This window comes from Equus asinus, chromosome 18 (genome assembly GCF_041296235.1).
Source record: "Equus asinus isolate D_3611 breed Donkey chromosome 18, EquAss-T2T_v2, whole genome shotgun sequence".
NCBI classification, from domain to species: Eukaryota; Metazoa; Chordata; class Mammalia; order Perissodactyla; family Equidae; genus Equus; species Equus asinus.
The window spans coordinates 33,836,318-33,863,226 of NC_091807.1; the positions used below are offsets into that span (position 1 = coordinate 33,836,318).

General features: G+C 39.4%; 1 protein-coding gene across 1 annotated transcript in view; it reads left to right on the forward strand.

The window, feature by feature from the left end:
• TTC3 (tetratricopeptide repeat domain 3) overlaps positions 1-26,909 on the forward strand; it is a 119,134-nt gene that overhangs the window by 75,514 nt on the left and 16,711 nt on the right. Inside the window, exons 31-37 of the mRNA XM_070488850.1 lie at positions 2,452-2,525; positions 3,812-3,976; positions 8,275-9,331; positions 10,257-10,322; positions 14,647-14,796; positions 24,014-24,153; positions 26,832-26,900. Coding sequence (XP_070344951.1) covers positions 2,452-2,525; positions 3,812-3,976; positions 8,275-9,331; positions 10,257-10,322; positions 14,647-14,796; positions 24,014-24,153; positions 26,832-26,900 — 1,721 coding nt within the window. The remainder of the gene's footprint in view (positions 1-2,451; positions 2,526-3,811; positions 3,977-8,274; positions 9,332-10,256; positions 10,323-14,646; positions 14,797-24,013; positions 24,154-26,831; positions 26,901-26,909) is intronic.

Consider the following 26,909-nt stretch of genomic DNA (forward strand, 5'->3'; position numbering starts at 1 on the left):
GTGGTTTCCTTTGTAAGTTATTTTCTTCTGCCTGGCTGCCCTTAGTATTTTCTCTTTGTTGTGGACTTTTGCCAGTTTCACTACTATATGCCTTGGGGTTGGTCTTCTTGCGTTGATAAAGTTTGGAGATCTATTGGCTTCTGTCACATGAAGTTCCATCTCTCTTCCCAAGTTTGGAAAGTTCTCAGCTATTATTTCTTTGAACAGGCCTTCTGCCCCCTTCTCCTTCTCTTCTCCCTCTGGTATACCTATAATCCTTATGTTGCATCTCCTAATTGAGTCGGATAATTCTTGGAGAGTTTCTTCATTTCTTTTTAGTCTTAGTTCTCTCTCCTCCTCTGTCTGCAGCATTTCTATATTCCTTTCCTCCAAATTGCTAATTCTGTCCTCCATATTATCAACCCTACTGTTCAGAGAGTCCAGATTTTTCTTAATCTCCTCCATTGTGTTCTTCATCTCCACTATTTCTAATTGGTTCTTCTTTATAGTGTCAAGCTCTTTTGTGACATAGCTCCTGAACTCATTGAGTTGTCTATCTGAATTCTCTTTTAACTCATTGAGTTTTGAAATCATCATCATTTAGGTTATAGATTTCTTTGTCTTTGAGATTGTTTTCTGGGTGCTTGTCATTTTCCTTTTGTTCTGGAGATTTAATATATTTTTTCATACTGCTTGATGGCGTGGATTTGTGCCTCCGCATAGAGATAGAGTTTAGTCACTGCTTCCACTTGTTGTGACTGGTGTGGGGGGGGGTCCAGCTGTTTAGACTGCACCAACCAGGAACCCTGTCAGCTGTTACTGTCTGGACCTGGACCCCTCCTTGTAGTCACAGTGGTCCTGTGGGGTCCCTCATCGGTTGTGGGGGCAATCGCAAGGGGACCTCAGGCTGCTGGTGCCTACTGTTGCAGCCCACTTAGACGCCCTCCTTCCTTGTGGTCTGCAGCAGTGTCGTGGGCTTTCCCAGCAGCAAAGAGCAGGATCACCTATAATTGCCGCTTTGTCCCTAACAGAGCCCACAAGATCACACTTGTCCACTATAGGTCCCAGCAGAGCTATGGGTATCTTCTGCAGTCTGTCATTAGCTCATCTAGCTGTGCTACTTTTGCCTCAGGGCCTTTCCGCCTTGCGATTGCCAGTCGGGACCTCTCCACTAGTGCTGTGCAGAGGCTTTCGCTGAGGCTGCTGTAGGAACCTGGAGTTTCCCCTTGGGCTACATAGCCATTTCACCGGAGCTCCACTCTGCCCCACTTCACTCTCACAGGATCTCTGGGAGCCCCTTGCCTCGCCTGGGACATGGCCAGAGTCCATGGGCCTGGCGGTGGCTTGTAAGCTGCTGCCTTGTGGGGAATTCTGCTCTAGGGCGCTTCCTGGTGTTCCGAATGCTGGGTGGGGCCTCCCTGCTAATGGCGAGCAGAGGCTTTCCCTGCCGGAGAGGTGCGGGACCCCAGAGCCTCCCCCTGGGCCGCACAGCCGGGTGCTGGACCTCCAACCGTGTCCCCAAGCAAGTCCACGGAAAGTCCAGATGCCCCCTGCACCAACCCGTGTGCTGGAGACCGTGGGCCCAGCAGTAGCTTGTGGTCTGGTTCCGTGCCGGGGAATCCGCCTGCCAGGAGCTTCCCTTTGTTCTGGATTCTGGGAAGGGCCTCCCTGCTAATGGCGAGCGGAGGCCTTCCCTGCTGGTGGGTGCGGGACCCTGGGGATTCCCCCTGGGCTTAGGTGTAATCACGGGGGGCTTGAGTAGGGCTGTTGTCACTTGTTTCCACCGTTGCTCCACTGGTGAGTGCACACTCCCGCCCTTGGTGTGTGGTGATGTCATGGGGGAGTCTGCTAGAAGAGAGCCTCCTGCAGGAACTGGGCTGTCCGGGGGTTGGGAGTCGGGGGTTGGAGAGTTTTCACCTATTTCCACCTCCTCCCGGGGGGAAGTCCTTCCACCTTCTGATGTATAGTAGTACGAGACTCTTAGGCGTCTTGAGATGCTATCTGGATATCTTTAGGTTGGCTCCCACCTGGCCAGCTGAGAAGCTCCGCTGCTCCCAAAGGTGGCTTTTTTCCTCTCTGGCCAGAGTTACTGCCTCTTCTGCTTTCGTCGGGACTGTCCCTTGTTGTGGGGGTTCTTTTTATCCAGTTTTCAGTTTTCAATCCAGGGTGATTCTTCCTAAAATTGTTGTAACCTGGTTCTGTTTGTGGGAGGAGGCAAGTTCAATGTCTGCTCACAGCACCATCTTGACCCCTCTGAGTCTGACATTTAAATTTTTTTGGAGCCTTGGAAGTGTTAATTTGGGCCCATTCATGGCTGTTGGAACTTTTACTACTGTATGTTTCTGTTCATAAGAAAATTTAGGTAAGTCTTATATGTTGGCAATTTGCGTGCATATTTATGAAAGCATTCATCAGTTTTAATGGTAATTTTAAGGTAGAAAATCCTTGTCATTTTTCTTTCTTTTAAACTAGCCAATGTTAGTTGGGTCTGGAACAACTTCAGTAACACCAAATAATGAGACCATTACTTCAGGTGAAGACCATAAGTAAGTGCAATTTTAAAATTTTTACTTCATTTTAGCTCGTGTTTTAACTTAGTAGGTGGGGTTAATTTAATGCACTTTAAACTTGTGTTTTTTTTCCCGTAACCTGTCTAAAGATGTGCATCTATTATGACAGCCTGACGTGACCCATCTTGGTTGAATTTATAGCATGGCTTGTGGACATTGAGAATTCATACAAACTGCATTAATGTCACAGGGCTGATGACATTCATTTGCAAAGTTTGAGAACCTACTATGTGCAAGATACTGTGGGAAAGTCCTAGCAAATGTGTTTTAAAATGTTCAATGAAGAGAGTGTCCTGTTGATACTTACTAGCATATTTGCTATAATAGGAGAGAGGAGGATGTTTGGAAGCTATGTATGATGTTACGTTTTAACCTTAGATGTTAGTGATTTTCAGTGGCATCTGGTTTGTTGAAACTGAGTTTTCAGACAACAAATAGAAGAAGAAATAAAACTAATGAGTAGCAGTGACCTTTTTGTATCATACTCCTTTATGGACCAAAAACGCATGAAATGTTTGGGTTTTTTTCACTCACATTTTTTAAAGGAGTTGTAGTAACAGTTGTTTTGCAGTCATTTTCATGAATTGTTTAAATGGAGGAATTAAGTTAAAATCATAATAGCTTGTACTTAGCTAACACTCATGTACCAGGCACTATTCTGAGAGCTTTACATATATAAACTGATTTAATCCACTCTTCCATCCTAGAAGGTAAGTAGTGTTTTATGTCTATTTTACAGATGAGGAAATTCACGCACAGTATCGTTGAGTGAGGTGCCCAAGAAGACAAAGCTCATAAATAACCGAGCCTGAATTTAAACCCAGCAATCTGGTTTTAGAGCCCACACTCAAACTACTGCATCTTTTTAGAGTGCTAGAATCTTAAACTCTTTTTTTTAAAAATCTTTTTATTAAGTTCATTTTACCAGTCGCAATCGCAGTTTAAGTTTGTAGCAGTTACAATAAAATCTTTCATTTTTCTCTTTAACGAGTTAACAATTAAAGCAACATTGATTTTTTTAAAACCAAGAATTTTAAAAAATTTTCTTTTGGTAGCAAGAGTAAATAATTAAAAGTGCTTACTCAGTAGTCAGCTATATATGTTTCTTGACTATAATTGTAGAAGGATAATTTTTCTGCATTAAATTCTCTGGTAGTGTTTTTTGCATCATAAAGCTGAGTACTATCTTGATGTTTATTTCAATTTAAATATTATTATGGGTCACTTAAAAGTTTGTTATTCACAAAATTTTTTTTTATCAGCAGACGCAGTTCAAATTCAGCAGGCCCATTTGTAGTGCCTGACCATCTTCGGCAAGATGTGGAAGAATTTGAAGCCCTTTATGAACAGCACAGTAATGAATATGTTGTCCGTAACAAGAAGCTGTGGGACATTAACCCCAAACAGAAGTGTTCAACTCTGTATGAGTAAGTAGTGCAACATTCCCACAACTGTTATTTTACATGGAGGCTCCGGTTAAAGACCTTAAGTTGTTTAATTTGTGTGCTTTGTTAAAGGAATCATTTATTGGCTCACAGCTCTGAGGAAAAAAAGTATTTTTATAGCTTTTGTAGAATATTACATAAAGTTAATTGAGGATTTTTAATTATTAAATTTAGAATCCTAGTGATGATTAGTTTTATCAGTTTGAGCTGCTGGTGTAGATACTTTCTACTTTCAAAACTGTCCTGATAGGACTGATGAGGTTTCCAGCCATAATCTTTTTATCATGAATTCCAAGGTATACATTTGACAAGGGGTAGTGTGATTATTTGATCTCGTTGTTGTTTTGTTGATGGATGTAGTTGTTTGACATCTCACAAATCCAGTAACAAGTAATGTAGCTTGGTGACGTATTACCCTTTTATTGGGGCAAGGATCCCAGGACCCTGTTATTCCTTCTGCTGAGATGATAGTTGTTCAGCTGGAATCATGGTACAGAAACAGAACCTTGTATCTCTGTATTGTACTGGAGACTTGACTTCCTGACATTGGTCTAATAAAAGAGAAACAGAATTTTCTTTTTAAGTAACTTTGAGTGTGAGTTATTTTTGGATTGAAAATGTGAATATGAAATGAACAAGTCAAGTGTGAGTGGAGTGGATAAAATAATGGAGTAAGAGCTCAGGAAAATCTAGGAAGCAGTTGCCATTTTGAGTTTGGCATTAATAAGTAGTGCATTGATGCCTTTTTTAAGAAAAGAAATTGAGGGCTAAGATCTGCAATAGAAAATGAATTTGAAAGTTCACTCTTCTGGAAAAGCTGTCGCTTGTCCATAATTTGGTCATTTCTTATATTTTCCTCAGTTGCGTCTTTCCTGTTCAGTCTAGTTATATGCTCTTGGGTCCCACTTTTTTGGATTTTTCTTTTGAGTTGAAAAATGGAGCAAATTATATTTCCAGAGAACTCCTGGATGGCAGCATGGAAACAGCTGTAAAACTACACTGTTTCTTAAAATATTCTAGACTTTGCTTCAAGCATCCAAAACTGAAGCTAAACTGTGGTTTTCAGGAGCTTGCTTAATAAGGAATTTATGACCATTATAAGTGGGAAGAAATTAAACAGCTTTATGAGAAAAAAAGTAGGCTGATTTGTTTGTATTTGAGATAGAATTTATGTCTTCTGATAGGAGGAAGTCAAGAAGTTACAGGAAGTTATACCTCAAAGCATAATTCTTCCTTTGAATTTTCAAAAATAAATGTGATTGCTTAAGAGTGATTAAGAATGATCTCTTATTGGCCAATGGATGAAAAAAAGGAAAATGAAACTAAACTTTTATATATGAAAAGAGTGTAGAGTGGAAAAAATGTTAGACAAGGAGTCAAGAATACTCGGATAACTGATATTAATTAACTTTTTCTTGACTTAAGTATTTTTCTTTAAAGTAGGGGATTGGACTGATTTATTTTTAATGACCCCATTCTAGTTCTAACATTTTATGATTGAGATAGTTGAGCAAATTAAATTTCAATAGATAGTATTCTGCATTTGGTTTTTCCTAGTACCTCTTTAGTGGTGTTAGTCAGCCAAGATTTTTTAACCCCTTAAGGTTAAGCACTGTGGAAGATTGCAGAAATGATCCTGTGCAGCTTACAAATAGCAGGAGAGCTAAACTAATCATTAGTCAGATCACAGTGTATGCAAATAAAAATTATTTTGTGAAATAAGAATCATGAACATGTAGAAAACCGTGATTTTCAAAGGGGCACAACCAGAATACTGGGGTGGGAAAGCTTTCTGAAATGTTTTTCCCATCCCTGTCCCTTGTCCCTGTGCTGACAGTTACATGCACTGGCTCTATGAAAGTCCATGAGGGCCATTTAAGACACTAATGGTCATCATCCAGTTTTGAAGATATATATACACATATAAACATGTACATATGTACATAACAACTATTAATGTAATAGTTGGTATAATTAGCTTTATTATTATTTTTTTACTCCTGTCAAGCACAGCGTGCCCAGTCTTTGGTTCTGAAGGCAGGAACACTGTGTCTATTAGAGTCAGACTTTGAAAAGCAGCAGACGATGAGAGAGGAGATGAATTTTCCAACTTGGCGGAAGTTGAAATGATCGTGTCAGCCTTGTCATCTCAGTTGTATCTAGCATCTTTTATTAGAGCTTTAGCCTCTTTCATGTCTGCTAAACAGCCACACCAGCGCTAGTGTTCAGTGTGTTGGTGAATGGATTCTAACCCCTATAAAACACTGGATTATGAAGGAATCATATTTGTGCTATCTTGGACCCAATGCTCATCTTACGGAGACGACTTTTCAAGGCTAGAAAAGTGTATAAATAAAGTTAACGTTCATTTTCTGTTGCATTTCAAATAACAGTAACTATGAAAACTTTATTCATAATATGGTTATAATACTATTTCTCTTTGGGTAGGGACCCGTATTGAATTAAGTTTTGTTCTGCTTGAATGTATGAAAAATTCATTGCTTCTTAGCCAGTGGAAAAATTGTGGAGGCTCTATTTCTTTGAAAAAAATTTTTTTCTGATTATAAAAGTAATATAAGTTAGTTTGGAAATTTTTAAAAAAGAACAGTTTAAAGGAAAAAGTAAAAATTATGAATAATTCTGTCACCCTTATGTAACCAGTTAACTTCTAGTTTCAGTTTAGTTTCAGACTTTTAAATGTGTATCTGTAAAACATACATTATAAAATTTGTAAACTGATTTAACTCTACACTTAGCTTTGTCATTTGCCTTTTTGACCTAAACACGCATGGTGAGCATTTTCCCAGATCCTTAACTGTTCTTCAGGAACACAGCTTTTGTTGGTTGCTTGGTGATTGTCACCAGATCTGCATCAGCATTTATGTTGCTAGCTGTGGAAAGGCTTGTTGAGCTCCTGAGAGTGGGTTCCTTTCGTGATGGCTCTGTTCTTTAGTTACACCATTTTGGATTTAAATATTTTAATCCAGATTGAAAAGCTTTATTTTCAGTGATTCTCTTTAGTTATTCATCATGGAGAGCAAAAAGTAAATACATATAGACGGTTCATGAATTATTTTACTGTTGCTTAATGGCAGCTAAACACCAACTAGAAAGGTCTCTCTTCGGACAGATGGTGGGGCCAACGTATTTGTACCAGTCAGCTGAAATCCTCAACAAGGATGACTGTTCCTGAGACTACAGGGATTTATTTCTTTTAACCTCTTCTGCTTTTAGAGATTTCTCATTAAAAATCAAGTTTAATGGGAATCTTAAAGCAAAGACATATTTAACCTGTTATCTTGCAAAACGACATGTATGTAGGGGAGTTTCAATTGTAGAGATTATTCTAAGGAGAAATTCATCAAAAAATGTTTTAAGAGAAGTTGTTTCGTGACTTTGAAGTATTTAGAGCAGCAGTGCTGACAAAGAGAAGTGGTATTTGGTCTTTATGCTTTGGAGTATCAGTTGCCTTGAATAGAGGTTAATCATTTGCAAAAATTGTCCTATGCATTTGTCTGCAGCAGCATCTGCACATAAAGTAGTTTTATTTTTCTTTTTTTAAAGATTTTATTTTATTTTTTTAATTTTTATTTTCCTTCTTCTCCCCAAAGCCCCCCAGTACGTAGTTGTATATTTCAGTTGTAGGTCCTTCTATTTGTGACATGTGGGATGCTGCCTCATCATGACTTGATGAGTGATGCTAGGTCCACACCCAGGATCTGAACCAGTGAAACCCTGGGTGGCCAAAGCAGAGTGCGCAAACATAACCACTCAGCCACGGGGCTGACCCCAAAGTGGTTTTCCTTTTTGTTGTTGTGAGGAAGATTGGCCCTGAGCTAATATCTGTGCCAGTCTTCCTCTATTTTGTATGTGGGACACTGCCACAGCATGGCTTGGTGAGTGGTGCGTAGGTCTGTGCCCAGGACCTGAACCTGGGAACCCCAGGCCACCAGAATGGAACATGTGAACCCAACCACTATGCCACTGGGCTGGGCTCTGTAAAATAACTTTTTAATCCCCTTTTGTTTTTTCCTAAAAAAATGTTTTAAAGGATTCTTGTCTGAGAGGTAGCAAAGTTTAGTTCATGGTATCATTGATTGCAGTTAGCCTTTCTCAGATTTAATATGAGTATAGTATGTTTCTTGGAGAGATGTTGAGATCAGCTAGAAGTGAAATAATATTTTGCTTTGGGAGAATTTTTTTGGAAATACTCTTTTCAAATGAACATGTACAAGTACTTCCTTTTATAATAACTTATATAACTGTAAATTTTTTCCAAGTTACTTCTCTCAGCTGTTGGAGGAACATGGTCCCTTGGACATGGGTAACAAGATGTTCTCTGAAGAATATGAGTTCTTCCCAGAAGAAACTCGACAGATACTAGAAAAAGCCGGAGGTTTGAAATCTTTTCTCCTGGGATGTCCTCGTTTTGTTGTGATTGACAACTGTATTGCATTGAAGAAAGTTGCATTACGGCTCAAGAAAAAGAGAAAGAAGAAAAACATCAAGACAAAAGTGGAAGAAATTTCAAAAACAGGAGAGTATTTACGAGTTAAACTACCACTGAATGCAACCACTAGGGAATTTAAACCAGATGTAAAGTCCAAACCAGTGTCTGATTTATCTTCAGCACCAGCTTCTGAGGATCTACAGCCCAAACCTGTATCTGGTGATTCTCCCAAACCAGCCTGTGAAGCCGAGGAGCTGAAACCAGTATCCGATAATTCTTCCAGATCAGTTTCTGAGTATGAGAAGCCCAGAGGGGTCTCTTCTGATTCTGCCAAACCAGTCTCTGAGGATGCAAGTCCTGAGCAAGTCTCCTCTGATCCTCCCAAGCCAGTTCCTGAGGATGTGAAACCAACCTACTGGACTCAACCCCATTTGATCACAGGATACTGTACATATCTTCCCTTTCGGGGATTTGACGTTATGCAGATACCGCCAACATATATAAACGTGTTACCAAGTTTGCCCCAGTACACTAACATTTACACACCTCTGGCCAACATTTCTTCTGAATTTCAGCTGCAAAGATCAATACCAGTGGTGCCATCTTTTGCAGACAGACCAGATAAAAGTGCTGCTGGACATTTTGAGGGTCATCATTTGAATGCTGAGAATGCCCCTGGTAACCAGGTTGCCCCTGAAACACAGATCTTTCAAGACTCTGTGGAAATACTGGTAAAGTCACAGTGCGACAAGGATGGAGCTGATACAGCCCAAAGTGAGTCTACCAGAAATGATGGTCACTGTGGAGATTCTGCCAAGTGGGAAACAGATCCAGAAAGTACTGATGAAGTGACACATATTCCACATACACAAATGGTTGCCATACAGGTAAGACTTAAATAGAAAAAAGTCTTTCTAATACTTAATACTGAATACTTAAATACTTAATACTGAATGCTTAATTTTCCTTTTCGTTTTTCATTGCCATTATATTTCCTAAAATTTTTTAAATGATTGACTTTATGAACCCTGTGTAGGATGTGACAAGTAATCTTGTCAGAATTTTTGTGTCTAGTAAATAATACTCTGCTGCCTACCCAAGTTTTCCACCAATTGAGAAATAAGATAGAGAAATCAGTAGATGGAGCCAAAACATCCCCTTAGTAATTAATAAAGGCACGGTAGGAATATGTGGCTATTTCTGTCCAAAGTGTGTGTCCTAACAGTGAAGCCCATGGCACACCAGCCTACCTACGCTCACACAGCAGTGCTGGGCCAGCTTGGGGTGCCTGCCCCAGAAGACTTACTGCATGGAGCAGGAAGGGAGAAGGAGCTTTCTGCACAGGCAGCTCCCAGAGAGAAAAAAGAGGAGTCTGGGCTACAGCATGCCCAGTGTCTCCTCCCAAAACAGGGGAGGAGTGAGGGGGTTAAAAGAGACAACTGGAGGGAGAGAAACGAGATGTGAATGGAAGTTCTTAACAAGTTGAGAATGAATTTAGGTTCCTCTATAGTTGACTTCCTAGGGCGTGAATTCACTAAGCCCTTATTGGATCATCCCTACTCATTAAGTGTCTTCTAGAAAGCTTTGAAAAAATGTTGAGTAATGAACCAAAATCATTTTCATTTTTACTAATTCTGAATGATAGCGCTTTCCTAATACAAATATGTGTAGAAAGCATAGAACATTATCTAAATGGCAAAAAAAAATTTTTTTTTTAAATTTGAGCGTGTTTTAAAATGTTATTGCATAATGGCTTTATTTTACTAGAGCAAATGAGATAGATTGAATTTAAGTATTTGTTTTCCCCCAAAGGTGTCTTGGAATGTAACACATCAAGAAGTCAATACTGAGCCCTATGATCCTTTTGAGGCACAACAGGTGAGTCAAAATTGTATCAGACTGTTTAAAGGTTTAATTTTCGTTAATTTAACTAAATGGGAATGATGAGTTAAAACTATTTTTGAGCCAGCTATTCCATACAAACATTATCGTGGAATAAGCTATAGAATATAACAGAAAAGTTATTGTTTTGTTTTTATTGTTGAAATTTGGGAAGGGGAGGCAAAGAAAAGGTAAGTTTTTTTCTAGCTTATTTATTTCAAAGTATAATAGCCTTATTGTTTAATAATATTGTATAATGAGCCTGTATTAATTTATAAATAAGAGCTTATTCACATGAAAAATACAGAAAGTATTATAAAGACCATCACTTCAAGAATGATTCAATTAGAAAATCTGTTAACATAATTTAGTGTGTTAATATATCTTAAGAGAAAACTTAGTCAGTCAGCTCCATAGTTGTTGAAAAGGTATTGGATGAAATTCAAGTCCTTTTCTTGACTAAAACTTACAATAAAATGGGATTTGATGAATACTTTTCAACACACTAGTATCTTTTTCTCTTAAGCCAAAAGCCATCATCTCGCCTAAAGTTGAAACATCATCATTAGTATTTATCATCCTTGAGATATCAGCTGACAAAATAAAATAGAAAGAAATTAGATTGTAGAGGAGGAGATATAAGTATTACTATTTATAGAGGCTAAGACTGTGTACCTGGAAAATCTGAAAGGATCGACTGAAAAATCCAATACCAGAATGTAAGAGAATTCAGAAAGGTGACTGGATAAAATTTCTTTCCATATACAAACAACAGCTTGTTGCAAAGTATATTAGAAAAATTCCCTTTTCAATAGCAACAAAAAGATAAGATAAAGAGATTAGTTCTCCCTAAAGCTTTTAATTTAACACAATCCAAGTACAAACATGAACAGAGTGTATTAGTTATCTGTTGCTACATAACAAATTACCTTAAAACCTAATGACTTAAAACAACAATAAACATTTATTATCTCACAATTTCTGTGAGTCAGCAATTGAGGAGTGGTTTAGCTAGAGGGTCCTGAATGTCGCTTGTTAGTTGCAGTCAAGTTGTTGACCATGACTCAGTCATCTGCAGGAGTAACTCCGGCTGGAGGGTCTGCTTCAAAGATGGCTCACTCACGTGGCTGGCAAGCTGGTGCTGGCTGTTGACAGGAGGCTTCAGTTCCTTGCCTCTGGACCTCCATGTAGGGCTGCCTCAGTGTCCTCCTGGGGCCTGGCTTTCCCTGGAGCGGGTGATCAAAGGCAGAAGTAGCAATGGCTTTCACGACCTACTTTAGGAAGTCACACTCTGTCACTTCTTCTGTATTTTCTTGGTCACACAGACCAACCCTGATACATTGTAGGGGAGGATTATACAAGGATGTGAATACCAAGTAGTGAGGATCTTGGAGACCACCTTGGTGGCTGACTGTTGTGGGAAAAATTGATTCTAAATGTCATATGGAAAAATAAGCATCAAAGATGCCTATGGAAAAGAAACTTTAAGAATGTGAGTTGTGCAACCAGATATCAAGGCATCAGTCTATATAGTGCATAAATAGACCATTAGGATAAGAGTCCAATAGCACAAAAGAATATAGGAATTTAAGGTATAACAAAAATAACTATTGTTGAGCAACGAGTAGATTATTAAATACATGGTGTTAGGAGAAATGGACTGCCGTCTAGAAAAAATTAATTTGGGTCTCTACCTCATTTCCATATACCAAAATAAATTCCAAGTGGATCAAAGATTTAAATATAAAAAATGCACCCATAAAAGTAGGAAAAAAGGGAGATTTTTTCCCCCTAAGATTAATAAACAACATGACAAAAGCCATGACATGACAAAACATGTATACACATATGTATAGTGTGTAAATATGTATATGAAGAAATGTGCATATACATGATGTCAAAACAAATGTCAAACTAGGAAAATGACTTGCAGCATAGGAGAGAGAATTAATTTCCTTAACATATAAAGTTTGTATAAATCCATAAGGAAAAATTAATAACCTGACACAAAAGTGGGAATGCATGCAAATAGACAATCCACAATAAAAGAAATAAAGATGATTTCTAAACATACAGAAAGATGCCCAGTGTATAATTTACACATTATTGAAAGAATTTAAACATGTAAATTTCTGGGGAAGGCAATTTGGAGTTTATTTGCACTCGTATTTGTGTGCAGAGACGAGTGAACAAGGCTATTTGTATATTTGTTTCATCTGTATTTGTGTCAGCAAAAAGTTGATTACAGCCTTAATATCCATCAGTATTGGACTAGTTAAATTATGGTACATCCATATAAGGAAATATTACTCTGTGATTTAAAAACGAAGCAGTTCTGTCATTACCGATATGGAATGATTTACAAGATCAGATGTGTAATTAAGTAGGAAAAAGTAAAGTTAGAACTTTGTGTTGGTACTATTGGTACAAATAACTTTATAGTTTTGGCCAATTATAAAAATAATATAGAGTCTTTAAATTTTTTTAATAAACAAAACTGAAAATTATGAAAGAGAAATTGAAAATTAGCTATGTTCACGTCACCCATGTTAGTATTTTGATATGCAGCCTTCCAGGCCTTATTTTAACTTTTATGTGTAAGTAAGCTTTATGAAGATGGGATCATACCATATATGTTGTATTTGAAATTTTCGGTCTTAATATATAATGGACCTTTTTCCATCTCAGATTTTTACCATCATTTTTAATGCATACTTGGTATTCCATTGTATGAATGTATGATAATTTGACCAGTTTCTTATCATTGAACATTTAGATCATATCAGCTTTTCACGCTTACAAACAGTGAACATTTTTGCCTTTGTGAGTATATACCAAGTAGAGTGACTGGTACTGAGTTCTTATACCATACTTACCTTTAAACCTTACCATACTCACCTTTGCTGTTTAATGAGTCAGGTTTTTTGAGCTTTAAATAAATATTTTCATCAGTGTTGGAAAAATTCACAAACACTTTGTTAAATTATCTCTTAATATCAAGACCTTGATCTTAGCACAACTGATTGCTGGCTTCTCAGCCAGTGAGACTTGCAATTAAGCCCAGCACTGCTGCTTTCTTCTGGGACTTAGGAGTTGCCTAATTTTTCTAAACCTTGGTTTTCTGATCTATAAAAGGTGAAAATATATTTCTTATGGAATTGTAGTGAAGGTTAAATGTAATAACACAGAAATGACAACTTCTTGCCTGTCTGTGTTGGTGATTTGGGGCATATAAACTAATTCATAACATCAGGTTGCTGTTCATTGTGATCCTTTTACTGAATTGAAAATGAAAAGAGAAGTAACTAAGATCTTAAACCATAAAGTCTTACTTGTAGATCATAGTAAGGTTGACGATTTAATTTATTATTTAAACACGGACTCTATTCGTAGTGCTAAACTTTGAGTCAAGACAGATAAAAACTGGTACACTCCAGGGCACCTGGGATGTATGGTCACCCTGGCCATGATTCACAGTTCTCTAAGTGATAATTCACAGAATTTCAAAACCTTGATGCCCTGCTTTTTTACACTTGGAAGATGCTAAGGTGCTGGGAAAGGTGCAGGAGATGGGAAAGATGGACCAGGTTTGTGCCACTGGGATAGATTCCCAAAGCCTGGCTGCCAAGGTCCCTGGTATCTGTAGAGCAGTTACCCGCAGCTAGAGGAGTTGCCAGCTCACACAGATGCTCCTTTTGGACACGAATGTGTGATGCTGACAGTCTTATCTTATGAAAGGGTTTTAAAAATACTTATATAATTGATGTTTATTGTTGCCAACATTTCATGTTACGGTATTATTTTTGCTTTTTTTTAAGCTGTTCCAAGCGATAGTTTGAAAACGATTCATTGATAATATTTTAACTTGTCTTTTTGAAATAATCAGCAGCTATCCATTTGAAATGCTTAAAAGTAGAGCCAAAGTTAATATGCTCTGTTCCTGTCTAAAATATGCATAATATGTACAGCTTTATAAACCTAATGCATAGTTCTTAATGTTAATTGTGGAGAATGACATTCACATCAAGCTGTTAATGTAATACTGAACCTTTCTAAAACAAATATTCAAAACTAACTATAGTACAGATTGAAAAGTTTCATTATGAATTCCAGTAATATGAATAATTGTATTTAAAAAAGGAGCTGGCCATGCTAAACAGTGTTTAGGGGTTTTTAATTTTTGAATTATTGTGACATTTTCCTTGTAAATTTTCATCTGCCTTTTATTCTCCTTTGTTTATTTTAAGAGACAATTCAGAACAAGGTCAGAAATAGGCATTTTAAACTACTATTAATAGATAACTTTATAATTTACTTTTAGGGGGACATTTCACAGATTGAAAAGGAGTACCAAGTTTTACAAGAGCAGCTTAAGGAAGCGTTTGAAAATTATGAGCAGAGAAAGCTCAACAGCTCAGAAGAGACCAGGGACCTGGAAGAAAAGTTGAAAAGGAACGTAGAAGAAAACAAGGTAATCCTGTCTGAAGCCTCATAATGAGGAGGATTGTGCTTGTGCCGGTCAGTTAGCTGAGCTGCATTGTTGGCTGAACAGGATTCTTTCTCAGTATTGCCTGTTGCACGTTTCTCTGGCGTATTAAAGGGACAGTGTTTTTTGCAGTTTTAGAATCTCTACAAGTTGCCTTATAAGAAAATGGCTGTAAATCTGGGTTTTCATTTACCTATAATTCAGTTTGCTTGATTAACTAAAATTATTTTCTGATGACTAAGTCCTGAGTTAGAGTGTTGCTTATATTGAGGGGCAGTGTAGCATTAGTTGGTTGGAGTGTGAGCACTGAGTCAGACTGACTAGATTCACATCCAGCCTTGGTTCCACCTAGTTCTCATCTTGGGCAAATTACTTAACTCCTCTGTGCTTTAGTTTCTTATTTGGAAAATTTGGGTAATAAAAGCTCCCATTTGGTGGCGTTAGATTAATACTTGTAAAGTGCTTAAGACTGCCTAGTGTATAGTAAGGGCCCTGTAAGGATTGCCTGCCACTGTTATTACTGTGGGTACTATCATCATCTTCATCTTACTCCTAAGGAAGTGCAAGAATTACACATAGAGCTTAGGCATCCCAAAACTGTAAAGTCACCCAGAGTATCTTGTTTGAGTCTCCTTATCTAGAATTCTGTTAGCTAAGATCAGTCATCAGTTACATTAACTGCTCTTGGAATAATACTAATTAGTGGCAAGGCCAGATTGAATTAGTGGGAAAACAGAATTATAGATGTGAGGGAGTCATGGTGTATTTCTTTTTAAAAGTTAAGTTCCTGTGTACAGAAGTAACAAAGGGGTATTAGTCCATTTAAGAAAGGAAGGATTTATTCCAGAAGTCTGGATCAATAGCTGGGGTAACATATTAAATAGAAGAAAATTAGCTTAGTGGGACCTTAATCAAGAAATTCATGTATTGAGATTTAAGTATACCCAGAAGGAAAAGGTCATTTTAGAAAGGTAGCCATTATAACATTCCTTGTGACATGTTTTTACCTAGGATGGGACTGAGGAGAGTTGCCTGGTTGAATGAGGTCTTCCTGATGGGAGAGGAAAAAACAAACAAAAGTAAAACCCTACACACAACCCCCCAACTGGGAAAAAATATTTGTCAATCGTATATCCGACAAGGGGTTAATTCCATAATATGTAAAGAACTCACGCAACTCAACAAAAAATCCAACAACTCGATAAAAAAATGGACAGGGGATATGAACAGACATTTCTCCAAAGAAGATATACAGATGGCTAATAGGCACATGGAAAGATGCTCATCATCACTGATCATCAGGGAAATGCAAATCAAAACTACACTAAGGTATCACCTTACACCCATTAGAGTGGCGAAAATAATCAAAACAAAAAATAAGTGTTGGAGAGGTTGTGGAGAAAAAGGAACCCTCATACACTGCTGGTGGGAATGCAAACTGGTGCAGCCACTATGGGAAATAGTACAGAGATTTCTCAAAAAATTAAAAATAGAAATACCATATGACCCAGCCATTTTACTACTTTATATCTATCCAGAGAGCTTGAAATCAGCAATTCAAAGAGACCCTTTTGCCCCTATGTTCAGTGCAGCATTATTCACAATAGCTAAGACGTGGAAGCAACCTAAGTGCCCATCCACTGATGACTGGATAAAGAAGATGTGGTGTGTGTATGCACGTACGCGCACACACGTGCGTACACACACACACACACACACACACACACACAATGGAATACTACTCAGCCATAAAAAAGGATAAAATCGTCCCATTCACAGCAACATCGATGGACCTCGAGGGTATTATGTTAAGTGAAATAAGCCAGATAGAGAAAGACAATCTCTGTATGACTCCACTCATATCTGGAAGATAAACACATGGGCAAAGAGAACAGATTAGTGGTTACCAAGGGTAAAGGTGGTAGGGGGTGGGCACAAAGGGTGAAGTGGTGCACCCACAACATGACTGACAAATAATAATGTACAACTGAAATTTCGCAAGGTTGTAAACTATCATAACCTCAATAAATAAAATAAAACAAAACTCTGCACAGTGACTCATAGAACACTAATTGGAATAAGCTACTTGGGGGGCCTAAGTTTTATAAACTTCGTATTGCCTCAGGGAAATTCAGTTTTAATAAATCCATATGAGAATGCCTGTGGCCACCTGATTAAGTAATGAGGGCTGATTTGGGGACACAGGCACTTAAGGTAGCATCTGGTGAGTGAGGTTTATGTCTTTCTGGCAGAGGCTTGTCCAGCTTTATGAACTGGTCTGACTGGGTCCTGTAGTATTTGTGCAGTTCATCAGGCTTCTTTCTTTGTACACTTGATCAAGAAATTTACAGTGACTCAAGCACCCAGGGAGGAGGGCTAGAGGACGCAGCACCTCTGACCGGTGGGCTGAGGCTCTTGCTTTTTACCTTCGCTAAGGCTCTGGGTCTGGTTCAGGTGGTTGTCCTCAAGTCCGTATTTTGAAAGAGCCATTATTAGTCCCCCAAATTACAGACCTGTTAGGTTGTTAGACCTCCCATGTCAAATGTGTACCCATTTCCTATTCAGGATAAGTTGCTCATCTGAGTTCCTTAGGTTGTCCACACAAGAGGAGATGAGATTTAGCTGTGGCTATTTCTTTACTAATCATGATTATGCTCGTAATTGGCTGGGGAAATCTTTTATAAACATAAGAAGTTTGTGGCTCTTATTGATTGTTCTCTTGGCCTTGGACTCTCTAGATCACTGAGGTTATCAGCTAGTGTTAAAGTTACTTGATACCACATTTAGTTGTATTAGGTGTGACACCCCTTCCCCCTTATAGAGAAGAGAGAGGCAAACAACTGCAAACCATGCTTACGAACTCGATCAGTGGAATCAGACGGCCTCGGTGGCACTCCAGCACCACCACTTAATAGCTTTGTGACCTTAGACAGTTTACTCAACCTCTTCAACTCTCAGCTTCCTCATTAATAAAATAACCTCTACTTCCTAGGTTTGTGAGGACTCACGGGCAGTAGGAGAAGAGTGGGGGGTGGCCAGAGATGATAAATCTAGTGAAGGAAGAATTATCCCACCTAAAATGCCAGTCCTGCCCCTGTTGAGAAACATCAGTTGTTTATAAAGTGGTTGAAGTGTGCTTAGCACATACACAGCATCAGTAAAAATCCGAGCCAGCCATTGTACATAGCTGATGGGGTTTTATTATCAGGAGCTAGGAATGACCCTAATAGATAGTTAGGCCAGTTATCTGTTCTCTGCCAGAGAAAAATAGCTATTCTAAAGCCAGAGTCTCCTGTTTGTAACATAGCTCTAACCGCAACTGGCAGGTTATAACTGGTTGCAGTATTGCTCAGGGGCGTATGTTCTTTTCTGTTTTATTAAGATAAAATTCACATTATAGAAAATTCACCATTTTAACCATTATGAAGTATACAATTCAGTGGTTTTCAGTATAGTCACAATGTTGTGTAACCATCACCACTGTCTAGTTCCAGAACCATTTTTCATCACCCAAAAAGAAACCCTGTACCTGTTAAGTAGTCACTCCCCATCTTAGGACATAGGATCTTAAGGTACTTTAATGAGATTTTCCTATAGTTGATGGGAATTTAGTTGATGTTGGCTCTTAAAAACACAGAATAATTGTGGCCCAGAATAACTTATGGAGTAGAATTTTGGAACGTTGTACTGTTTCTGCATTAGAACAGAATCTTGGGCCCTGCCTGCCAAAACTTCTCAGCCCACATCTGTGTAGAGGTGGGGTTTTCCTATTCAGTCATGGTCCTTGCCAAATTCAGTCTTTTTTTAAATCTAACGTTTATAGAGCTCATATTACATATGTACCGTACTCAAATGGAAATTTTTACGTATATTAATTTATTTAATCTCAAAACAATCCTAGTATACTAGTGTTACCGTATAGTACACTGGTATTATCTCCATTTTACTGATAAGGAAATGGAGGCAAGAGCAGCTAATGCAACTCGCTGAAAGCCACACCAGTGCTAAGTGGCAGAACAGTGAGTGAGTGTCAGGCTCCAGGTCCCTCACTGTTGTCCCCCCTTGAGAGATTCTCAGTTCCACAACCAGCTGGAAAACATCTCAGCACTTCGCTAGCAGTGTAGGTGTATCAGTTAATTGCTCCCATAATAATGCTGAGTAACAGTCACCCACAAAACCTCAGTGATACGTACCAATAAACACTAAGTGTGTGAGTCTGTGGGTTAGCTGATCCCGTTGGGCTTGGCTGGACTGTTTCACCTTTGGGTCTGCTAGGGCTCTGCTGTTCTTGGCTGTGCTTGCTCACATATCTGGGGTGTCTTTCTATGGATTGATCTAGAATGGCCTCAGCTGGGATGGGGCAACGAGCTCTGCTCCACATGAAGTCTTTCATCTTTCAATAAGTGCAAGGGCAAGCGAGGACAGTCAGACAAGCACTTTTCAAGCCTCTGCTGACATCAAGTCTGCTAATATCCCATTACGCAAAGCAAGTCACTTAGCCAGCCCGAATTCCAGGGGCGGGGGAGAGAGACTGCCTCTTTAGTGAAAGGGACTGCAGGGTCCTATGACAAAGGGTATACATATAGAGAGGGTGCAGGACGGGCCTAGGAATGCTATCCCTGTGCCACAGTATGTTAGTACCAATAATTAACAGTAATTACCAAGAGCTTGAAACCCTTCTGTGCTTGGGCCTCCCTTGTCTCTGGCCTCTCCCTTACCAGTTCTCTGCATTGTCCTCTACACTTAATGGGTAGCATTGGTCATATGATTTATCACTTCGGGACCTTTTCCCAGCACTGTCCTTCCTACTGCAGGTGGCCTTCTTCCTCCCCAAGCCTGGCTCGCTCCTCTTCATCCTTTGGGTCCAGCTCAGGCATTTAGGTCTGTGATCCATTTTGAGTTAATTTCTGTGTGTGGTGTAGTAATTATCTTTTATGCATATTTCCCCCACCAAACTGTGATCTCCCTGAGAGTAAGGACTGTTTGCTAGTGATCTTTGCATCTCAGTGTACAAGACCAGGATCTCTGCCAATGTTATCCATCAGTGTGTCCTTGGGCCCCTGAAGAACTGGGTTTAATGAATTGTATCTTCATATTCTGTGTCAGCCTACATCAGAGGGCATCAGGCATGCACATTCTCTGAGGATTGTTGCTTTCTTTATTGCTGGTACGTAGTTGAGGATATTACCTGTTCTCTCATTTGACAAATGTTTATCGGATGCTCCCTTAAGTGCCAGGCTCTGTGCTGCTCTTTGGGACTCTTATGCAGCATCCTCTTTAGGAGGCCCTAAGAAGTCGTTTCTCTCTGTTCTCACCATGTGGGCTTCTTTATGCAGCGGGCTTGTTTTTATTTTGTGGATACTGAATTATAGCTCATTGTATTTCCTCCTTGTCTCCCAGAAAGTTTTAATGCTGTTTCCAAAGAATGGTTCTGACCTCGTGTCATTTATTTTTATATTACTCTCACTTATGATTTTACATTATCATTCTTACCTTTTTATTCTCTTTACCTACTTAGCATTCTTTTTATTTTGTCTCTTTAAGTTATATATATTACGGAAGGCACTTCAGATATTTATTTTGGAACAAAGTTGAGGTTTAAAACAAGAAGTATGGTAACCAAATGTTATCTAATTGAGAAAAAGACCAAGTAGAGGATACAGTTGTACGTAGCCTCTTCTTTCTTTTCTTCTAATATTTCAAAGAAAAGGATTCAGATCATTCTCTTTCATGTAGTCGGAGACAGGCTCATGATAGCTGACCTAGTTAGCGCTTGAGGCAGCAGTGTCATTAAAGGGTGGTTAGTACAAACAGCAGATGAACTCATGTAGCATTTTCCATGGCTGAGCTGTAAGTGCGTGTGTTTATAATACTTGTGCCGTTTGATACCTGAACTCCTTTAGGTACTTGTTGCCAGGTAGGTTCTTATGCCTGAGTATAACCTTGTGGTTGCACATCATCTCCCGGCCAAAGGGCTGAATGCAAGGTGAAGTCATTGGCTTGGAATAGAGGCACAGGGTAGGCAAGAAAAACAAGGTTGGCTTGGCTGCCGGCAGCAAGGCGTGCGTGTGGACATTGGTCGTGGTAACAGGAGCGAACCAGGTGGAATACAGGATTTTGTAAGTAGAGTAGGCATAGGGGAAACCTCAGTCACGGTAATGACTCAACAAGTTCAGGATCAGCAAGGAAAATGTGAGTGGACCTGTCCCCATGCTGGAGGGAATGTCACTGAACTGTCGTTGAACCTCTGCTGCCTGAGAACAGTTGACCTGCGCATCGCAAGGCCACTGAAATCAATCCTCGCCCTGCGGTAGGACTCGGAAGTCTTTAAGGACCTGGACTGGTTAGCAAATCTGCCTCCCAGGAACATGAAAACCTTGGTGTCCAAGGCTGAAGAGTCCTTCCTCTAAGTTGAAGTCACCTTTGACCAGAGGGTCATTACTTCCCTGAACTCTGCACTCTGTATAGGTTGGTTCCAGGGTACCTCATCCTCTCTGAGGGAGCATGCCCCCAGTTTCTGTAGCTGAACCCCTGTCCTCAGTGACCTGGTCACGTCCTAAGCCTAAGCGAGAGGTTCAGCCTACGGGAACCAGATAGGAGGTGGAATTTAAACGTTCCCAAAGCACAGGTGAAAAGTGAGGGTTTCATTAAGCAGTCGTTGCTATTACTAGAATTTCAAACTGGAAACTATTAAAATTTAAGCTGTTTCTTTTTGTTGTTTCTTATAAATATTGCTCTATTCTCTGATTCACATATTATTAGAAATATTAAATAGAGAGTGTTTTACTTATAAGTGACTGGTATTTATAAATATTTGCTCCACCTCTACCTCTGCTAGCATTGAATGGAAAAATGACATAAAACTTTTAGAGTGTTTGTAGGTTCAGAAGTTGTTTCAAAAAGCAACACCTTCATAAGAAAGCTGACAAAGAAGGGGGGTCTCAAGCGGTGTTGTAACCTAACTGTCCAGGGGCACAGGGTGACTGACACTGCCTCAAAATACAGTTTTTCAGTTCTTGTTGTCACAGTGCCTGAAATTCTGGCAGGTATCCCAACGCAAATGCCTCAGTGACCAAGCCAGAGGCGTCACATTTATGTTTTATAAGGCAAACAAAAACTATTGGACTTGCCAAATAAAACATGTCTGCAGACGACCTCTATAGATTACAGACTCATTTAGGCTGGAGAGTGAAGTGTGAGTACTTCTGGGCAAGTTGAAGTGCTTCTTCAGAATACTGTACTGGACTCAGGTGCTCTTAGTGGGGAGGGATTTGGAGGAAAGGCATTTTTCAGTATGCCCTTGGGAGTTGGGCATGCTCTCAGTTGCGGGTGCTTAATTTAGGGGTCCAGCAAAACCTGAGGGTGTTTGGGGGGTCCCCACAGGACAGAACCGAGTGCCGAAAGTAAGACAGACATGAATCTTTTCAAAACTCTCAGAGGAAATTCTTAATTTTCTCCTCTTCACCCCTGTACCACATGTCTCTGCTCCCAGAACCCAGGCTAAGACTGTTTCTTCTCCAGTCAAATAAACCCTCCTGGTCTGGGAACCTGCCCTTCCAACACCATAGACCTCCTTTTATTCAGTTTACCACTGTAACCATGAGCTTTTTGGAAGAGAAGTATTGCACATTTAATTGACATTTCTAATATAGCTTTTTATGGGAAAATGCATTCCAAGTTACGAGCAACCAACTGGTAAATGGATTTTGGGATTGTAGTATGTTCATAGGGTGGGAGTTGCCCATATTGGGAAAGGTGGTTTTGGGAAGCAAAACCCGCCTGACTTGATGGTGAGCTGGTCTGTCCTAGAATAGCCTGCTTGACTAGAAGTACCTGTAATGTGCAGGTAATCGAGACTTAGAAGTATGGTATTCCCTTCTGAGTGGTTATGTTGAAAGACTGTTTGGATTGAGTATTTTTATTCTTTTGATTTGTGGTCTTTGTCAGATACTTGTAAATTTCTGCTCTGTCCCATCAAAATGATTGCGGGGTCAAAACTATTGAGTTCTTATGTATATTTTATTCATTCCTAGGTTTATTTAAATGTCTATATCTAGGTTAATTTCTCTGTTTCCCATGCCTCCTAGCCTAGTACATCTGCCTTACTCTCCTTTTTTGTTAATAGGGTTTTGTTTAGTTATTCATCCAACTTCTCTCAACTTCCGCTTTACATCTTATATCCGTTCTATTCTTGTAAAGTTTCCCCTATTTCTTTTTATCATTCCTAGTATTAACACCATCATCTTCATTGTCTTTCACCTGGACTATTGCAGTGGGGTTTTAAGAGATTTTACCTTCCTCTAATAGAGAGTTCTTAACATTAAGGGTTAAAATCCATAATGGCCTATGAAATCAGTTAAATGATGGTGACTGGAATTGATTTTAATAATTGAATAGAACAGAAATATCAGATGGTGAGGACAATTATTTTTTCAGTTTTATGTATGTGTGCTTGCATACTTATATATGCATGTACATTTGTTGTGAATCATTAAAATGTGTTTGTTACTGTGCGTCACAGTCAAGAAAATATGAGGGCCACTGTTCTAGTCTACACTTCCCTGTACCTTCCCACCCACCCCTAATCCACTTCTGTGTCTTTCAGAGTTATGAATCTCCTTATCTCATTGCTCTGCTCAAGAGCCTTCTCCGGCTCCCTGTTGTCTGAGGATCAGGTCCACAGTCCTTAGCATGGCTTACAAGGCCCTTCATAATTTGAACCCAAGGCACCTCTGGTGCCGTTCTCCCTGCCCTGCCTTCCATACATCCGCTGCGTACTCCAGCCACGCAGCCCTCTTGCTTTTGTCCAGACATGCCTTACTTTTTTATCCTTCTACCTCGCTAGTCCCACTGCTTGGAATCTGTTCTCCGTGTGGCAGACTCATTTTTGAGGGCGGAAATGAGATATCACTGATGTTGAGAAGCCCTTCCCAAGTACCAGAGAGTCCGCCATGCCTCTGTCCATTCCTGTTTTACGGCCCCCTCTCTGGCCTGATGTGGTGAGGGCAGGTGAGGCCAAGGCTGTGTGTTGTGCGACTTTGTGTCCCCGGCTCAGCCAAGGTAGCACAGCCTGCTGCAGTGTCTTCTGCTGTACTGGACTCACTGATTGAACGTAGCACACCACCGCAGTTCTGGTCTTTCGGGCTCTTTTTCTTTCAGTAAATCATCCTATTTATTTAAGTACTTTCTAAAACGTTTTTAGATCTCAAAGACAGAATTAGATTGGTTCCTCGAAGATTTGGAAAAGGAAATTAAAAAATGGCAACAGGAGAAGAAAGATATCCAAGAGAGACTGAAAGCACTGAAGAAGAAAATGAAAAGGGTTTTAAATGCCTGTGACATGTAAGTAACAATTGAAAAGCAATGATTTTTGTTTTTTTAAATTGGGTTTTTTTGGGGTTATTTTTATTTTTGGTACTCAATTTCAAACTATCAAGTAAAGTGAAAATTTTGTTTGCTATTTTTGCCTCATTTTAAACAACATCCATTGGGGAATTATCTCACCTAAAACTTTTTCTAAACCTATCATGTTTGCACATAAATAACAGTGGGGCTTCAAATCGACAAAGAACTTACTTCCTTTTGGTCTGAACACCACGCATGATTGTGAACAATACCGTCGACCCTTTTTCTTTATCTGTACAATGAGGGGGCTAGTCTAGATGTAAGGTTCTTTCCAGCACTGAGATTCTGGGATGATTATTTTATTTATAATTACTTCTATCCTGAATCTTTTAATTATTAAAATTTGGTCATGTAGTATGAAGGATTTGGTGATACATACAGATATTACAGTTGTCAGATGGGCCAAGTTTGTTTTAAGATTCTCTAGGATCGATTGCTAACTCCTCTTCCCTGAACAGTGATATGTCATATGATTCCTCAGTTTAATTGTTATCTACCACTGTGGAACAAAACACCCAAAACTCAGTGGCTTAAATTAACAGCCATTTTATTGGATCATGATGTTGCAATCTATGCTCAGTTCAGCTGGGCCGTTCTCGTGCTGGTCTTGCCCATGGTTCCTCCTGTGGCCGCATTTAGCTGGGAATTGCTGAGGCTGCGCTCAGCTGGGATGCTGCGAGTCTTCACCTCTTTCCCTTCCTGTAGTTTCAGAGCTTCTCCCTCTCCGTGTGGCCTCTTCGTGTGACTCTTGTCTGTGTGATCTCCAGCATGGTAGCCAGACTTCTTGTTGGGTGGCTAAGGGCTTCCAAGAGGGTAGAAGTGGAAGCTGCCAAGCTTTCTGAAGGTTCAGGCCCAGAACTGTCAGAGCATCACTTACCCCACGTTGTGTTGTTTCAAGCAAATTGTGGCCTAATCCAGATTGAAGGGCAGGAATAACGGGAGGCGTGGTTCACTGGGGGCCACACTGCCTCACTCACCTTTTAGGACATTTTGTTGGTTCCATTTGCCATCCCATGTGATCAGATGACTTTCGTTATGAGTCTTGCTAGCATAGCATTTGGGCAGTTTTTAGGCATTCCTTAAAAGAATGATGAAATATGAAACATTGCCTATGTCGTGTCATTTGGATCATGTCAAAGTAGTTTCATTAGTAGAACACATTTATGGAAAAGATAATGTCTGTAAAGTTCTTTACCTCTTAATATTTGCACAGGTCTAGTCTTAATTGTTATTCAAGCTTATTCAAAATTCAAGGATATTTATATTTAATATATATTTTTATATGCTCAATTCAGACATCCTATCAAACTAGACAAATGAGGCTACTGATAAAAATTTTTTCTGTGCTAGCATAAAAATTAACCATTTGTGCTGAGGAATAAACTTTTGTTGGGTGAGGAAGAGTCTCTCTGAGCTAACATCTGTTGCCAATCTTCCTCTTTTTTTACTTGAGGAAGATTAGCCCTGAGCCAACATTTGTGCCAGTCTTCCTCTATGGGTCACTGCCACAGCATGGCTGATGAGTGGTATAGGTCCGCACCCAGGATTTGAACCCAACAACCTGGGCTGCCGAAGTGGAGTGCACCGGACTTAACCACTTCGCCATGGGGCCAGCCCCAGGAATAAACTTTTTATTTTCTTTTTCACACTATTAATATATTTCTTTGCCTTTTTCTGTCACAAGTTAAAGATAAGCCATAAGCTTCTCTGTACTTTTTGCACTTGCCAAATAAATGCTTTAAAGCTAAATTTTTATATTTAGATTTTAAAGTAAAATTTTAAAACTTTTTGGATCTCTTAGAGAAGCACAAAAAATATGAGGAATGATTTCATTGATTTTTCTGTGCTTTGGATCACACTTAATCTTCATGAAGAAATGAATGGGACATAGGAGCTCATGATTGGTGCAGTGATACAAACCACAGATGACTATGAAAGAAGGCAGAAATTGTATGAAAGAGTTACCCAGTGTTGAGTACTCATAGGAAGTATTTTACAAAAGAAGAAAAATGGCATGTAAACTGGTTCTTCCTGAAAACTTGGGATTTTTAGCAAGTAGAGATAATTTTTAAAAGTGTGTAGGAGAGCAGGAAAGTAGAGACAGAACCCATCTTGTGCAGGGCATTGCTCAAGAATCAAAGATTTACACACTTTCTGTGAAGCGTTTTCAGACTGTGTGGCATGCGTGAGTGCGTGTGTGTGTTAACTGGACTTTAAGTTCTGTTGTAAAGAATAGAAGGCTGTTCTCATTTTGAGTGAGAACCGTGGGCATGCTGATGATGCGCTGGCAGCACCTGTACTCCTCTGTCTCGTGTTGGACCCCCTGCAGGCACTCCTTGAAGTGGACTGGGGCAGGGGGATCTGCACAGCAAGCGTGTGGCTCAGAGTGAAGAAAAAGGTCATCTGCCCTCCAGGTGTAAAAGGAAAATTTCCCAAAATGGAAAATGACCCAAATTCTTTGCCTATTTAGAAGATATTAGAAATGAAACAAAATGTAGAAATTTACAAAGAATTCAAGAAATGTTTGTATGGGTATGGGTAGAATTTACTATGTAGGATTGTGTTTTTAAAAATCTTTTAAAATTAATTAAAATTTGGTGATTATGCTTTTATAGGTATACCCAGAAAAAAGATGGAGATGATAAGGAACATGAATTACTTCTGGATCAGTCCCTTGAAATCAGGCAAATTAT